Below are 15,700 nucleotides of genomic sequence, written 5' to 3'. Positions count from 1 at the left end.
TGTCACTTGGCAGAGGCTGCCTCGTTAATGGCTTCATCAATGCAGGTGTGAGAAACCAACAAGTGCTTCCCCATTTCCACACACAGCCGAAGTCTCTAAGGGCAACTCACAAAAGACAAAAAGCACACTTCTACAATGAAGGAACCCTGTGTTCCAGTTTCCAACAGGCCCAGCTAACATAGCCAATGTTCAGGGATGATGGGAGTTCAGCAACATCGCAGGCAGCAAACAAACAATGGTTATCCAGGGTGTGTTAACCTGCAGAAACAAGCCATGCTGCGGCTAAACCAACCATGGTTTGACATCATGTACAAACGTGGCCACATCACCGCTTCATGTATTATCATGAACATCTGATAAACTTACTTGAGTGTTAACTTAGTGTTGCAAGTAGAGCACGCGAAGCAGTTCACGCACCATGCCTTGTTCAATGCCGACACAACTGAGAAAGAGGAGAAATGACAGGATTAGCCGTCTGTTTACCAGCGGCAGAGTAGATTATATTTATCATCGGAATTCCATGGCAGGTAGGGTAAAAAAGGTAAAGGAGCCCTGGACAGTTAAGTCCAGTCAAAGGCGACTATGGGGTTGCGGCGCTCTTCTCGCTTTCAGGCCAAGGGAGTCAGCCTTTGTCCGCAGAGAGTTTTCTGGGCCATGTGGCCAGCATGACTAAATCGCTTCTGGTACAACGGGACACTGTGATGGAAACCAGAGTTCACGGAAATGCTGTTTACCTTCCCGCCACAGTGGTACCTATTTATCTACTTGCACTGGCGTGCTTTTGAACTGCTAGGTTGGCAGGAGCTGGGACCGAGCAATGGGAGCTCACCACATCATGCAGATTCGAACCGCCGACCTTCCGACTGGCAAGCCCAAGAGGCTCAGTGGTCAGAGCCACCCGTGTCCCTACATATATATTCCACAGCAATGTTTAAGAGAGTTACACAAAGTCTTTGAAATCACTATTCTGAAACTGTGTATTAGGTACACAATATGGCTGCGGGTGGCTCTGTGGTCTAAACCACAAACTGTGCTTTTGTTTGTTATTATGGTATGTATTTTTGTGTTGCTAAATTGTAAACCACCCGCGAGCTTTGGATGAAGGGCAGTATAAGAAATCTAATCAATCAATCAATCTGAGAACTTTCAAATCAAGTCCACTTTCATTTGCCTCACTATATTTTGTGATTGCTCTTTTTTTTACTAGAAGCTGACTTGGAAACACGCTATCAATCCCTAAACAGTTTCGTGAAATAATATTTCAGGCTCATGCTTAGCATCGTGAGTATTTCATGTGCATTTTGAGTATTTTATTTTGAACTCAACTTCAAATGTTATCCCGCAGTGTGCTTCTCCTTTGTTAAATCACTTGTATTAAGTGGGTTATTTTTTTATTTAAAGAAACACACCCTGAAATTAAGACACAAGCGCATCTGCACAGAGACTCACCATCTCCTTCAATCACACGATTACAGTGGAAGCAAACATCACCAAAGAGCTGCGGAAATGGGGGAAATATTCCATAGTCATGCAAGTATTCACAGAACTTTAGAAAATGAAAATCAGCAGTTGGGACATATTAAAAACATGTGTTTTCTCACTAGCAGAACAGATTAAGTAGGGGGAGGGGAAATCTCTTAAGTAATTATGAGTTGATTTTTTTTAAAAAAAGAAGCTACACACACTAGTTTGGATTGAGAGAAATATGCATTTAATGGTGTTTGTGGAAGCTGACTTTCCTCCTCCCTCCTGCAGCCCCCCTCAAAAAAATGCTCCCTTGAGGGACCCTGATGAGTGAAGTGGGCCGTGGTACAGGAGGCGAAGGTGAAATCCCCATTTCCCCCTCTACCAGATATTTGGGGCTCCTCTTGGGCCCTTGTGTCATGGCCCGCCCCATTCAGCAGGATCCCTCAACCCCCAGGGGAGCTGGGGAAGAAGGGGGCCAGGAACTGGAGCCAACACATTCAGATATAGAAATAGAACTGTAGAGTTGGAAGGGACAACAAGGGTCATCTGCTCAAACCCCCTGCAATGCATGATCTTTTGACCATCGTGGGGCTTGAACCCATAACCTTGAGATTAAGAGTCTCCTGCTCTACCAACTGAGCTGGGAATACAAGATGCTGTTTTACATCAAGTCAGACCTCTAGCTCAGTGCTGTCTGCTATACTGACTGCCATTGGCTCTCCAACAAGACAGGCGTCTTTCCGAGCCTTTATCTGGAGATGGCAAAGGTTGGACCTGGCACCTTCTGCGTGCAGTGTGTGGTCTGAGCTATAACCCCAAGTGACCACTTGGCGGTGCACTCTTAAACAGTGCCCAGTTTAAAGTGAGCACAATGCACAGTCTAGGATTTCACAATAGGTTCTCATGCAGTACTCCACATCTGTACGATGGCAGCTGTTAAAAACAAGCACACACACAAATAGCTATTAATAGGGAAAGGAGTCTTTAAACTTCAACGACTCAGTAATAATTTATTAGAGATCACTGGAGATGCGAAAGGATCAATAGGACCTATGAACACGATAAACACACACACACAAACCTCAGATGGGAAAGTTTTAAACAAGCTGAAATAAAGAAATGACTATATTCTGAATATTTTAGTCCATATTTTAAATGATTCTTCTAATATGGTAATTAAACAGAAAAAAATGATTTCTATGTGTAATGAAAGCTGAAATAAACACACACACACACATTTGAATTCACAGATTGGATTGCCACACTGCAAAATATTGCAAATGTGCAATATAGTTTTCCAACCTCAAATTTAAACCAGGTCTCCAAATGTGTTTTTGAGCTGAAGAACCAAATAAAACAAAGGGGGAGATATTCCAATCTAAAAGTTTGCCTATTAAAGGTAGGCTATCATGGAATTAGAAGCTTTACAAGCAAATTGTTGTTCAATTATTTTTTTTTTTGCCTCATAAAATGCTGTATATCCATTGAATGTCAAATCTACATGGTTTGACACATACCAGCGCTTGCTACGAGACAACAAATGTGGACGAAGCGAAGTTTCAGAGTTAACATACTAAAAGTCTCTGGCCGAATGTACAAAATGCAAGACGCAGCCATACCTGGTTGTAATGGGTCTCACAGTAAGCCAGCCCCTTCCTCTCATAGTGACGGTGGCCTAGGAATGGCTTCTCACACTTCGCACAAACAAAATGCTGCAAGGGGGGCGGGAAGAAGTATGGATTACCTTCAGTTTTATGTAGTGATAATTCATCTGCATTCATCCCTATGTGATCTTGAGCAAATAATTTAATTTTTGCTTCTTAACTCACTGTACTGGAGCAAGTTAAGTGTTTGCTCTAGAACATTGCAGCTAATTCTGAGGGCATGTGAGGAAATGAAAGGAAGGAGAGTCACATTGCACAAAGCTGAACTCTGGATAAAACCTTAAGTAAAACTCTTAAAATGATTACAAGAGGGTTATTCTGGTATTTTCCTTTGTACTTCCTTTGTTGTTGTTCTCTTTTGTGCTCCTTAAGGTAAAGGGACCCCTGACCATTAGGTCCAGTCGTGGCCAACTCTGGGGTTGCGGCGCTCATCTCTCTTTATTGGCTGAGGGAGCCGGCGTACAGCTTCCGGGTCATGTGACCAGCATGGCTAAGCCACTTCTGGCAAACCAGAGCAGCGTAGAGAAACGCCGTTTACCTTACCACCAGAGTGGTACCTATTTATCTACTTGCACTTTGATGTGCTTTTGAACTGCTAGGTTGGCAGGAGCAGGGACCGAGCAATGGGAGTTCACTCCATTGTGGGGATTCGAACCGCCAACCTTCTGATCGGCAAGTCCTAGGCTCTGTGGTTTAACCCACAGCGCCACTCGCGTCCCTTTTGTGCTCCTTAAAGAATGTTTTTAAAAGTAAACTACCACAACCTACGAAATTACACAGAATTCCCTATTTTGAGGACTCCTTTCTCTGACCTATTATTATCTAGGTTGTTGCACCCATCCTTACAGTAGCAAGCAACATGCAAGGCTCACCTCCACATGCCACTGTTTGCCCATAGCATTCACCACTCGTCCTTCAATTGGCCTCCTGCATGCTCCACAGATGGGGACACCCATTTTGTCATGGCAAGGCAAGCAGTACAGCTCCCCCTTCAGTTCTCGGGCATCAGCAGTAAGTTCCTTTCTGTTCAGGAGGTACCAAAAGAAATGTGAAGACACAGCGAAGGAAAACACAGGGATACATTTCAGCTGGTGGATACAGTGGCAAAAGAAAACATGATTTTCTTCTTATTATTATTATATATTTGGTTACAAACTGGAATGAATACCCGCAGCAAAATATCTGGTTACTGTTGAGCCAGCAGCTGAAAACCAAATACAACAGCATGAAAGCTACCATATGAAATGATCCTTGGGAAAACAAACCATTTTTCAGATTTAAACCCCATGGCATCCATTTCAAGTGGGGATTCCTGTTGCACAAAATGAGAATCGCCAAAAAGTGATAGCGAATAATGCTTTTGGTCTGTAGGAGCACCAGTGAAAATCTGTAGACGGTCCACTCAACAGAAGGCAGGCTGTTCAAAGTGGTATCACAGAACTCCTGCTGAGGTAAAATACATCTGGGGCAAAATGAATACAAGCCTTCTCAAAAGTAAAAGTAACATCCTGCTTAGAGAATTAAAGAAGCAGGGCCTATAAACTGTGCCGTGCCTCAGCCAAATTCCTCTCATCTCAATAGGCTATTTTACAAGTTGAGTGTAAAAACCTGAATAGTTTATACTAGCCAGAGCCTCAGCTAGACCAAGTTCTTCCCAGCTAAAAAGGCCTTACTGAGGAAAGTCAAGTGATCATATGCATACATATGACCTGGGACTTACTTCTGCGAAAGTATGTGCAGAATGGGTTCTACACACACTCACCCCAACTGAACACAATGGAAATTATTTGGGACCAGGCTGCAAGAGGTTTATAAATATCTTATTCACTGGTAAATGTGTGGTAAGACTGTGTATTTGCATTCATGCTTAATTATCAACCACTTTGATACTAAAGTTTCCATTCTAAAGATTTAAAAAACAAAAACACCCAGTTCCTCTTACCCGCAATTGGCACAGTTGAAGTGATCGGGGTGGTAAGGGTCATTCTTGAAGATGAGGGGTTGTTCTTCGATGATAGCATGGCACTTTTGGCAAATGTATTTGCCCATGCCCCTGGCTTTCTCCCGATTGTGGCAAGGACGGCAAAGGTGTCTAAGAGAGAGCAAAGGAGAAACAGCAATGAAAAGGAACCAGGTTCCTATAACTGGGTTTTATTTTATTTTTAACCCACAAAAATGTAACAAGGGCTTTTGCTTCAGTTTTGTAGAAAATAAACTAGCAATAATCCATAACAAAAAACACACACAAAAAAACAGTTATTTTACCATAAAACAGTTATTTTACTGGTCTTCTGGCAGAAAGTCATTTTCTGCCTTTAAATTTCTCAAATATAACATGTGAAAGGATACTTTTTGCCAATAAAAAACTGCTTTTGGTGCAAAACAATGATGTAGGCTCTGACCTGGTATTATAGCCTATGAAAATTGTCTCAGAATGCCATTATAGAGCAGAAGGTCAATAAGGCTTATAGCCTGCAGTGAGTTAGGGTCTTCTAATATCATGATCAGATTAAATATATTAAAAGTATATTGTAAGGTAAAGTTAAAGGGACCCCTGACCATTAGTTCTAGTCATGGACGACTCTGGGGTTGTGGCACTCATCTTGCTTTACTGGCCGAGGGAGCCGGCGTACAGCTTCCGGGTCATGTGGCCAGCATGACTAAGCCGCTTCTGGCGAACCAGAGCAGTGCACGGAAACGCCGTTTTCTTTCCCGCCGGAGCGGTACCTATTTATCTACTTGCACTTTGTGATTTCGAACTGCTAGGTTGGAAGGAGCAGGGACTGAGCAACAGGAGCTCACCCTGTCGCGGAGATTCGAACCGGTGACCTTCTGATTGGCAAGCCCTAGGCTCTGTGGTTTAACCCACAGTGCCACCCGCATACCATAAAAGTATATTGTAGCTCTTGGATATTATGTGAGCATCTCCTTAGGGCTGCTGGTTGCAGAACCTTTAGAATGGAGGCAGCATAAAAGCTGGGTTCTGATCTTCCACATGCCAAAGTGATCTTCTTACCCAAGAGCTGTTTCATATCTCAAGCAAAACTATTACTTAAGAAAAGCAAAACTAAATCCAAGGACAAGGTTCTGCTTGCGCAACCTCTTGCACACACGGAATCATGGGACTTACTTATAGCACTGCAAAAATTTGCAGAGCAACCGTGGCAATTATCCTTCCATGCATGGTTCTTTGGTTCCAGCCCTGTACTTCCAGGATACAAATGTCACTCATTGACAGCCGCTCCCTCAACGAAAGGTGGTAGGGCCTAGCATGTTTCATCTCCACAAAGTTGAATGCAACTACAACAGCCATGATTCTATGAAACCCGTTTGCAACTGCTGTCTTGGTTAGTTTTGAAATATGTTTAATGCTATGCTTTCAGAATGCCAAAGGTCGGCCACCATTTTAGCAGCTATTGCGTTATATTTGATAGGACAAAATCCTGAAATCGTTATGACCCTGCCATCAATTTACAATGCTCAGTGTCAAGAGTCAAGACAAAAGAAGTTGAACAATACCTGCCAGCATTCTTCACAAACCCAATGTCTGCCAATACCTGTTGGCAGATATCACAGCAGAAACATTCCGGGTGCCAGCTGTTGTTCATAGCTTTAATAACACGACCAATAATGAACTCCCCTGCAAGTCAATAACATACCAGGATGTTAAAAAAAAAGAGATTTAATTTTAAATGCTAAGGTGCTGGAGATAATAATATGGTGAGGGATATAACTAAAGAGAGGGCAGATCGTTCCACCAGGATCTGCTTAGCGCTTCACTGAATTCCTCCCAAAATATCTGTGTCCTCCTGGAAGTAAACAAAGCAAAACGGCAACAATATTTTTATATCCCTGTCTTCTGCCATGTTTCAACCTCAACAAGCAAATTCAGATAATTTTACCCAATGACATTTATGTTACCCAATGAAATTTTGGTCAAGCAGAGTTCCTGAAATAATAGCGTACAAAGCAAAAATGAAACACAGAAAAACAATGAGTGTCTGTCATACTTAAGAGCAGACTTCAGCTCATTAATTTCAATGTGTCTTTTCCAAATGTGGCTAACACTGGAGATCAGTCAATGGCTGCTAAAGAAGCTCTTAATCTGGAAACCTAAGTACTGTGGAAAACTCTGTCTAAATACAGTGTCTTGTAATTTGGGCTTCCAATAGTTTAATGCTCCTGCCACTCAAAAACAGGATGCCAATAAAGCCATTAAGAGGGCTGACAACAAGATGATAATGGACATGTGCAGAAAGGACTGGATTGGAATGGATAACAAAATAATAATAAAAATAAATGAAGTGTCTTAGAACTATAGTTCTCATATATTTTTAAGATGCTGCAATTTCCCTCAGTTTGGGAGCCACCTCTCCTCTTCTAGCTCTGACATAAAACTTCCTTTTACCTTTCCAGATTTCAATGCTGCCTGCAGGCAATTCATATCGGGTTTCTCCCTGGGGGTGAACTGACCTGGAGATTCCTCCTTCTAGGCATCTAAACACAATTGCCATAATCCAGGGGGCTTTATTGGGTGTGGAAGAAGGAGACTTGTGAGTATATGGAACACTTTCTCCTTCCAAAATGGGCAAGAACCAAGATCCACTTGGAACATGCAGCTGCCTCAGTGCAGTATGGAAAGCGAGATCCAAGCTCCTACTTCCTATCTAATTCCACCCCTCACATTAAGGCAGAGCTCTGACACTCCTGGAAAAATCCTACTCAATTCTGCCTACAACATTACTGAGACAACTCTCGTTTTCTTTCTGCTGACCTTTTTTTTTTTTTTTAAGATAGGTTACTTCAGGAATCTCCCAGTTAGTTCCAGAAATAGCATTCCTGTGCCTGATAAACAGAATATTATCTCATTCTAATTAAGTTATTTGACCTGAGTCTCTTGCCAAAGGGCACAGCAAGTGGGGGAAACAAGATATTTTGGTCTGGTTACTTTTGAAGGTTGAAATTCCTATTTAATAACACTCACTTTGCTTTTAAGTGAAACAAACTTAGGGAGGCTTAAGTGGGATTCGGTACATGCCACAATCTAGAGACCCAGTTTAGCCTGCCATGGGGCCTTAATTGTCTGTGGAATAGTAAGGAGGCTCTCAGGCACAGATGCCACAAAAAATACCACGGTTAAAAGCATTTTCTTTTGAGTATTCAATAGGCTGTAGATTTGAAAAGTGTTTCGGAACTAAGGAAGTGTTAAGGATAATGATGCAATTTCCTGAAACTATATATTTATAAAATTCAGTTTCACTTCCATTTGGTGCATACACTCCGACTATTATCAATTTTTCGCCTTGCCATGTGACTTGTACCGCAGTTATCCTACCTTCTTCATCTTTAAATATTTGCCGAGCCTCAAATTTATTTTTTATATACAAAACCACTCCTCTTTTCCTGCTTCTGTCTGATGAAACAAATTCATTTCCCAATTTTTTATTAATCAATACTCTTCTATGTTTTCTTGCCACATGAGTTTCTTGTAAACAAAAGAAGCTCCTGCAGCCAATCGGAAGCCCCGGAAGCCCCATCGGATGTTCAGCTTCCAAAAGAACATTAAAAAACCGGAACACTCACTTCTGGGTTTCGATCATTCGGGAGTCGATTTGTTCGGGAGACAAGGTGTTCGAGATCCAAGATACGACTATATAGTCTTTACAAAGAAGCTATCAATCACCTAGAAGAGTTATTTAGCTTTCTAGCTGTAAGCTACTCTGCTCCTTTGCATATCATCAAAATTTTATTTATACACATAACAGGAATCTGCCTTAAGTCAGACCATTAGTCTATCTAGGTCAGGATTATTTGCACTCACTGTCTGGGTCTCTCTAGGATTTGAGTCAACCCTACTTGAGATGCTAGGGCAGGCATCTCCAACCTGCGGCCCTCCAGATGTTTTGGCCTACAACTCCCATGATCCCTAGCTAACAGGACCAGTGGTCAGGGATGGTGGGAATTGTAGTCCAAAACATCTGGAGGGCCGAAGGTTGGGGATGCCAGTGCTAGGGATTGAATCTGGGACCTTCTGCACTCAAAACAAACATACTACCACTGAGGTTACGTGGTAGCTTCTAAATCAGACACTGAGCCCTACAGGAGTAGAGCAGTCTTTCCACTACAAACTTTCGCCTCCCAACTCATGGAGGATGGTGGAGAACAAGCGCCTTTGCCGATGCTTCCTTCTCTGTGTTAATCATGGGGAGAAACAAACAAATGCCTAAAGCAGGCTTATGTTCAGATGAATACCATCTGGGCGTAGACAGTCATCTTCCTGGCAGATATGTAACAAAATCTTCCTTGTGTTCCAGACCTGCTTTGTTTTCTTTAAACAGCATATGTGCCTCTCCTCCCACGTTTGGATGTCCACATTATCTTTATAAAATATTTTAAAAATTTATAGATATAAATATTTTCTGGAACTTACCACACTGATGACAGCAAGGAGCAAAAAGCATCTGAAAGTCATGTTCGCAATATTTCCTTCCTTCAAACTAGAAAAAGTAAGACATAGAGGAATTAAGATGAATACTGAAGAGTATAGCATTTCATGTTTCATACATATAAATGGCCGTACAATTTCCGGGTTCTTTCAATCAGGATCCAGCCTGATTTTATGGCAGAAAGGAACTGAAGCTCTGCTAATCCATCGGATTGTTTAACAAGTTCTGCTTGTATATTATTATGCCACAGGGAATGATTTGCACAAGAAATCTGGGAGGCTGCGGTGGAGTTTATGTTAGATGGCTGGATTCTGACAGGATGCTAAAAAAATCTGGGCACGGAATCAGCTCGTAGTCACATTTGCTTTACTGGATCAAAATAATAAACACCTGTGCTGGTATTCAGAACAGGAAGCACTTTCTGCTGGCTCATTAGATCCTTTCTGTCCTCTACATTTCCTGAAACCGCACTCTACTGTATTGCAGGAAACACGTCTGTAAAGACGGGAATATTCATACCCACCATCTCTATAAATGGGCATACAAATCATGATTCCAGAGACTGCAACCCCCACTTCAGCGTATGCGGCAATGTACTTATTATGTCAATCAGATTAACTTCCAAGTATGTGCGTGGGGTGGTAGGCAGACTGCACTGTTTATTACAGAAATTTAAATATTTCAGGTTTCTCTCTGTGACAAAACTGCAGCCAGATCAGGACCCCGGGTGGATCTGGATCCTGCTCCCAGGGAAAGAGAAGGTTAAAGCACTAAACAACTTAGTACTGTAGACCCAGGTAGACCTGCAAAGGTGACTGGACTAAGAAAGAAGATGGTAAAAATGTTTTAGGAGATGCAGAAGAGTGTGCGGGCAAAGTTTGCCAGGTGGTCGCAGCCAACCCCCTGGTGTCACAACAACAACAACAACAACTAATCATAATCATAATCATAATTTATTTGTACCCCACCCATCTAGCTGGGTTTCCCCAGCCACTCTGGGCGGCTTCCAACACAGATTAAAAATACATTAAAATATCACACAGAGCTGCCTTCAGATGTCTTCTAAATGTCAGGAAGTTGTTTATTTCTTTGATGGGAGGGCGTTCTACAGGGCGGGTGCCACTACCGAGAAGGCCCTCTGCCTGGTTTCCTGTAGCTTTGCTTCCCACAGTGAGGGAACCGCCAGAAGGCCCTTGGCGCTGGACCTCAGCGTCCGGGCAGAACGATGGGGGTGGAGACTCTCCTTCAGGTATACTGGGCCGAGGCCGTTTAGGGCTTTAAAGGTCAGGTGACCTCCTTTTGTTTGCATGGGCAATCAGCTGATCAATGGACTCACATAGTCCTCTATTATCGTTCCAATAGCAAAAAAACCTAACCCGGAAGATCTGAATGACTTTCGTCCAGTAGCACTCACACCTATAATCATGAAGTGCTTTGAAAAGCTGGTACGAAATCATGTCATTGCCTGCCTACCAGAGGGACTGGACACATTCCAATTTGCTTATAAAACGAAAAGATCGACAGAGGACGCTGTGGCGATTGCCCTCCATGCCGTCCTTGCACATTTGGAGCAGCGGGGGGGTTATGCCAGACTGCTTTTTTTAGATTTCAGCTCGGCATTTAATACCATTCTACCACAGCGTCTGATGTCTAAACTGGAAGAGCTGGGGCTTCCGTTATCACTTTGTGGGTGGATATTGGACTTTTTGTCAGACCGCTCCCAGAGGGTTCGGTTGGGCCCTTATACCTCTAAAATGCTTAAGACTAACATAGGAACACCACAGGGATGCGTACTCAGTCCGCTCCTTTATATTCTCTACACGTACGATTGTGTCGCTGCTCACCCTAGTAATAGGGTTGTCAAATTTGCAGATGACACAACCGTGATTGGGCTCATCCCTGAAAGGGAGGGTGAAACGGACTATAGAGATGAGGTGGAGCGGCTGCCAGAGTGGTGCAGAGCTAACAACTTGCTCATAAATACAAGGAAGACAAAGGAGCTTGTGGTGGACTTCAGGAGACAGAAGAGCAATATCCAGCCACTTTTGATTGATGGGGTCTGTGTGGAGAGGGTAACAACGTTCAGATTTTTGGGCATTGAATTACAAGAGGATCTGTCCTGGAGTGTCAACACAAGGGGGCTTGTGAAGAAGGCGCAGCAGAGACTGTACTTTTTGAGAATTCTAAGGAAAAACCATCTTCCGCAGAAACTGCTGCTTGCCTTCTATCACTGTGCCATTGAGAGCATGCTCACTTATGGCTTATGTGTGTGGTACGGAAGCTGTACTACCCAGGACAGGATGGGGTTGTGCAGAGTTGTTAAGGCAGCAGAGAGCATTGTTGGCTGCCCACTCTCCACCTTAGAGCAGATTTATGCCACAAGGTGCCATAGGAAGGCACTGGACATAGTGAAGGATCCATCGCATCCTGGTCACTGTCTCTTCGAGCTCCTGCCGTCGGGACGGAGATACAGGACGATGAAGACAAGAACGAGCAGTCTTAAGAACAGCTTCTTCTCCAGAGCGATCTCAGCCCTGAATGGGAAGCCTGGACTTTGAAAGTCATCTAATCTTCCTTGCTGTACTATACTGTATTGTTTTAATTAGTGTTTTTATGGAGCAGTCAAGTAATTTCGTTGTCCCTGAGAGGGGGAAATGACAATAAAGATATTATTATTATTATTATTATTATTAGCTCCACATACAAACTCCATGAGGCCCAAAGGTGTCTTCAGCTAACTCATAGCTGACATCATACATAACACCAAGTGTAAGGCAAGTGAGTGTGGATTGCCCAAAATGAACAGGGAACCCTGGTTTGCTTAATTTGGCCCACAGGCTGAAATTTCTCCATGCCTGCCATATACTATTAATCTAGTCTGGGATCACAGGAGTTCCTCCAATCAGGGGTCTAAATATTATGCTGGGCCCTGCAGATTCGTAGCACCGTGTGACACAAGGCATAGACTGAACAAGTTCATCCAGCTGCTCAATGGAAAATAGAGCCCAGTTATTCTCAATAACTTTTATGATTACATTCTAGTTTTTCTGGCTCATTATGCCTGATTTTCTGGCCAAGTCTACTTTCATCTTCCTCTTGATCTATCGGTGAAAGCTTCAAAGACCTGTAACAAATCCATACTTTGAAGTGAAGTTTGTTTGAGGGTGACGTATGCCTAAGTTCCTAGTATTAAAGGCTTCCAGGGGGGAATTTTGTCTCAAGTGGCCCGTAAGCTAGTTGCTAATATCTATGCATTTTGCTAACTTTTTGGAAATTCCCACCCTCCCTAGCTGAATGTGTTGAACGATTCCTTGGGGGCATCTTGGGGACTATTATTCCAACAGATAAAACAAATACACTGACAGTATTCATAGAAGCAGCAAATAATTACACCCTACCAAGATTTGCTCAGAAGCAAGTCCAATGGATTTTAGCAGAATTTACTTCCTGGTAAGAGCCTTCAGGATTGAGATCTTGGTTTGCTAAAGTCGAACACGAAATAAATATGGGTTCACTCATAAAGCGAGCTCACTTGCTTCTTCAGTCTCATGGATGAGAAAGGAGATCAAAATAGTACAAAACGACAGATAATGGCATTCATCGAAAATGTAACAGAGCACCTGGTTTGCATGTAAAAACTTCCAGGTTAAATCACTGGGGTCCCAGATAGGGCAGTGAATGGAGAGCCGCTGCCTCTGTGTAGACAGTACAAAGCTAGATGGACCAATAGTTGGACTAAGATATATGGTAGCTTCCTACAGTGAAATAGGCAGCCTTTCAAATTATAATGTGTTGGGGTATCAACATAAGATAGTAATGATACTTATACACAAGATAAGGCAAGGGGTGAGGGGTAAGTCAAAAGAAAGATGCTATTCAACCAAACTCAGATTCAAAATCATTGCCTCAGCGTTAGAAAAATGAGCTGTAAAATCCCCAAGGATTGAACCCACAATGGAGGGAGCCAATGTGGTGCCCTACAGATGCTCCTGAACTACAACTCCCATCATTCCCAACTGTTGGCTGTGCTGACGGGGGCTTGTGGGAGTTAGAAGACCAACAACCTCTGGAGGATGCCAGAACACTGCTTTAAGGAAAGTTGTGATCCGTGCTATTTTTCTGGAAAAAGAGGTGCTAGAACTCTCCATGAACGCCTCCCTTGTTCTCCTATAATGGCAATGGCGCCCAACTGAGAGGTGCCCGAACTGAGTTCTTTGCAAAGCAGGTACTTTGTGAATGCACCACTAAAGCAATGACTTCATAGAGAACAGATGCATGCAAAGTTGATACACTTCTTTAAAAAGTGTGCCCCCTTATTAAAAATATCTACTGTCCTGCATATGCCTTCCAGATTGCTAACTTCACCCATCATCACCTCACTCTTCTCTTGCAGGCTAAAGTTTTCTGATCATTTAACTATGCAGCACCTCTGGTAGTAAAGCCCATCACAAACTATATTTGACCAGTGTGGTCAGCTCCCTGCCTTAAATCTAATCGTGATGACGGGCACCTCTTAAACATGTGCCAACATTTCCGTGGACTTCCTCATTTACATCTAGCAAATACGTATTTGGTTTCATTACTCCTCTGGACATCTTGGCACTGGCACTCCTAATTTTAGCAAGCTCTTACGAGTGTTGCTAACTCTCTGTGTTGCAGCATGCTATGGCAAACAACTGGAAGCTACAGGTGACTGAGTTCTAAGCCCAAGCAGATAAGATTGCCAAACATGGGCCTTGTAGACCATGAGTTCTGGTGCCTACTCCGCCACGAACCCTCACCGAGTCAGTCACAATCTCTCGGTCTAATTGAACTCAAAGGGTTGCTAACAAGGTTAAACAGAGAGGCAACATTTAGCTCTCTGGAGAAAGCATAGGGCAAAACTCTCGTTCATAAATAAAACAGAAAGTTAAAACCATAGATAGGTAAGTCATCACTCCACAGATGGACATCTTTATTTACCCGACACACTGCTGCTTTTTAAAGTTGAATTCTGTTGCCTGGTGCTTAATGTCTAAACATGTATGTTAGGGCTGATTGAAAAGCTTTGTTTCCTAATAACTGCTGTATTGGATCAGCTTGTGGTTATGCTGTAGGGGAGCTGTGGCCATCCAGATGTTGAGGAACTACAGCAAGCGTGGCTGACGGCTAGGGCCAAAGGTCCCCCACACTACTGTGGAGTCTGTAGTTATGCTGAACTCTGCAGGTGCTCAAAATAGGCTATCTTCTGTATTTTCATTTCAAATGTGCTGGAGGTAGGTCCTGGCACTTAAAAAACAGGTTAAAGGAGAGAAGTTGATCCCAAGTCAAGCATGCCAGTGGCCTGGAATCAGTCGTAAAGAAAAATGACCCTGTGTTAACTACCTCTCAAACGACACTGCAGGAAAGGAAGCAATATCTGTGGCAAGTCCTTGACCAACATACACAACCTGGCGCAGTACGGGTTTGGGAATAGTTAATATAAAAGTGAAAAGACCACGGGGAACCAACCTCATAAAAAAGCCCTTCGGGGAACTGCTGGAAGCACTGGGCACACACGAAACACTGTTCGTGATACAGCTCGCCATTGCTGTTCACAATCTTCTCCGCAGGTGCAAAACCTCCCCGGCAGCGCTCACACATGGCGTTGGCCAGAGCGTTGGCCATGTTGCTGTAACAATAACAAAGAGCAAAGGGGTTAAGCACACAAATAAGGTAGCTTTGCCAACCGCGCTTCTTTTTCAATAGGCAGCTGTTCCAATTCAGCAGGAAAACACACAACTTTTTCCTACTTACTTTACTGCCTTCCTGTTCAGGGACCAGTGGAAAATGCAGCTCCCACTTCCGGAATGTAAAGGTACCCCTGCCCGTACGGGCCAGTCGTGACCGACTCTGGGGTTGCGTGCTCATCTCGCTTAAGAGGCCGGGGGCCAGCGCTGTCCGGAGACACTTCCGGGTCACGTGGCCAGCGTGACGAAGCTGCTCTGGCGAGCCAGCACCAGCGCACAGAAACGCCGTTTACCTTCCCGCTATAAAGCGGTACCCATTTATCTACTTGCACTTAGGGGTGCTTTCGAACTGCTAGCTGGGCAGGAGCTGGGACCGAACGACGGGAACTCACCCCGCCGCGGGGATTCGAACCGC

At 43.5% G+C, this 15,700-nt stretch overlaps 1 protein-coding gene across 4 annotated transcripts in view; it reads right to left on the bottom strand.

Annotated features, from left to right (window-relative positions):
• LIMS1 (LIM zinc finger domain containing 1) overlaps positions 1-15,700 on the bottom strand; it is a 72,368-nt gene that overhangs the window by 2,634 nt on the left and 54,034 nt on the right. For all 4 annotated transcript variants that reach the window (XM_053384289.1, XM_053384288.1, XM_053384287.1 and 1 more), the window contains exons 2-9: positions 15,068-15,227; positions 9,562-9,628; positions 6,651-6,771; positions 5,074-5,223; positions 4,004-4,154; positions 3,087-3,179; positions 1,450-1,498; positions 367-442 (exon numbers count right to left, since the gene is read on the bottom strand). In XM_053384289.1, coding sequence (XP_053240264.1) covers positions 367-442; positions 1,450-1,498; positions 3,087-3,179; positions 4,004-4,154; positions 5,074-5,223; positions 6,651-6,771; positions 9,562-9,628; positions 15,068-15,227 — 867 coding nt within the window. The remainder of the gene's footprint in view (positions 1-366; positions 443-1,449; positions 1,499-3,086; positions 3,180-4,003; positions 4,155-5,073; positions 5,224-6,650; positions 6,772-9,561; positions 9,629-15,067; positions 15,228-15,700) is intronic.

Source organism: Podarcis raffonei, chromosome 4, assembly GCF_027172205.1.
Source record: "Podarcis raffonei isolate rPodRaf1 chromosome 4, rPodRaf1.pri, whole genome shotgun sequence".
Taxonomy (NCBI): Eukaryota; Metazoa; Chordata; class Lepidosauria; order Squamata; family Lacertidae; genus Podarcis; species Podarcis raffonei.
Note: the sequence above shows the minus strand (reverse complement) of the source record. Positions and strands in the feature narration are given on the sequence as shown.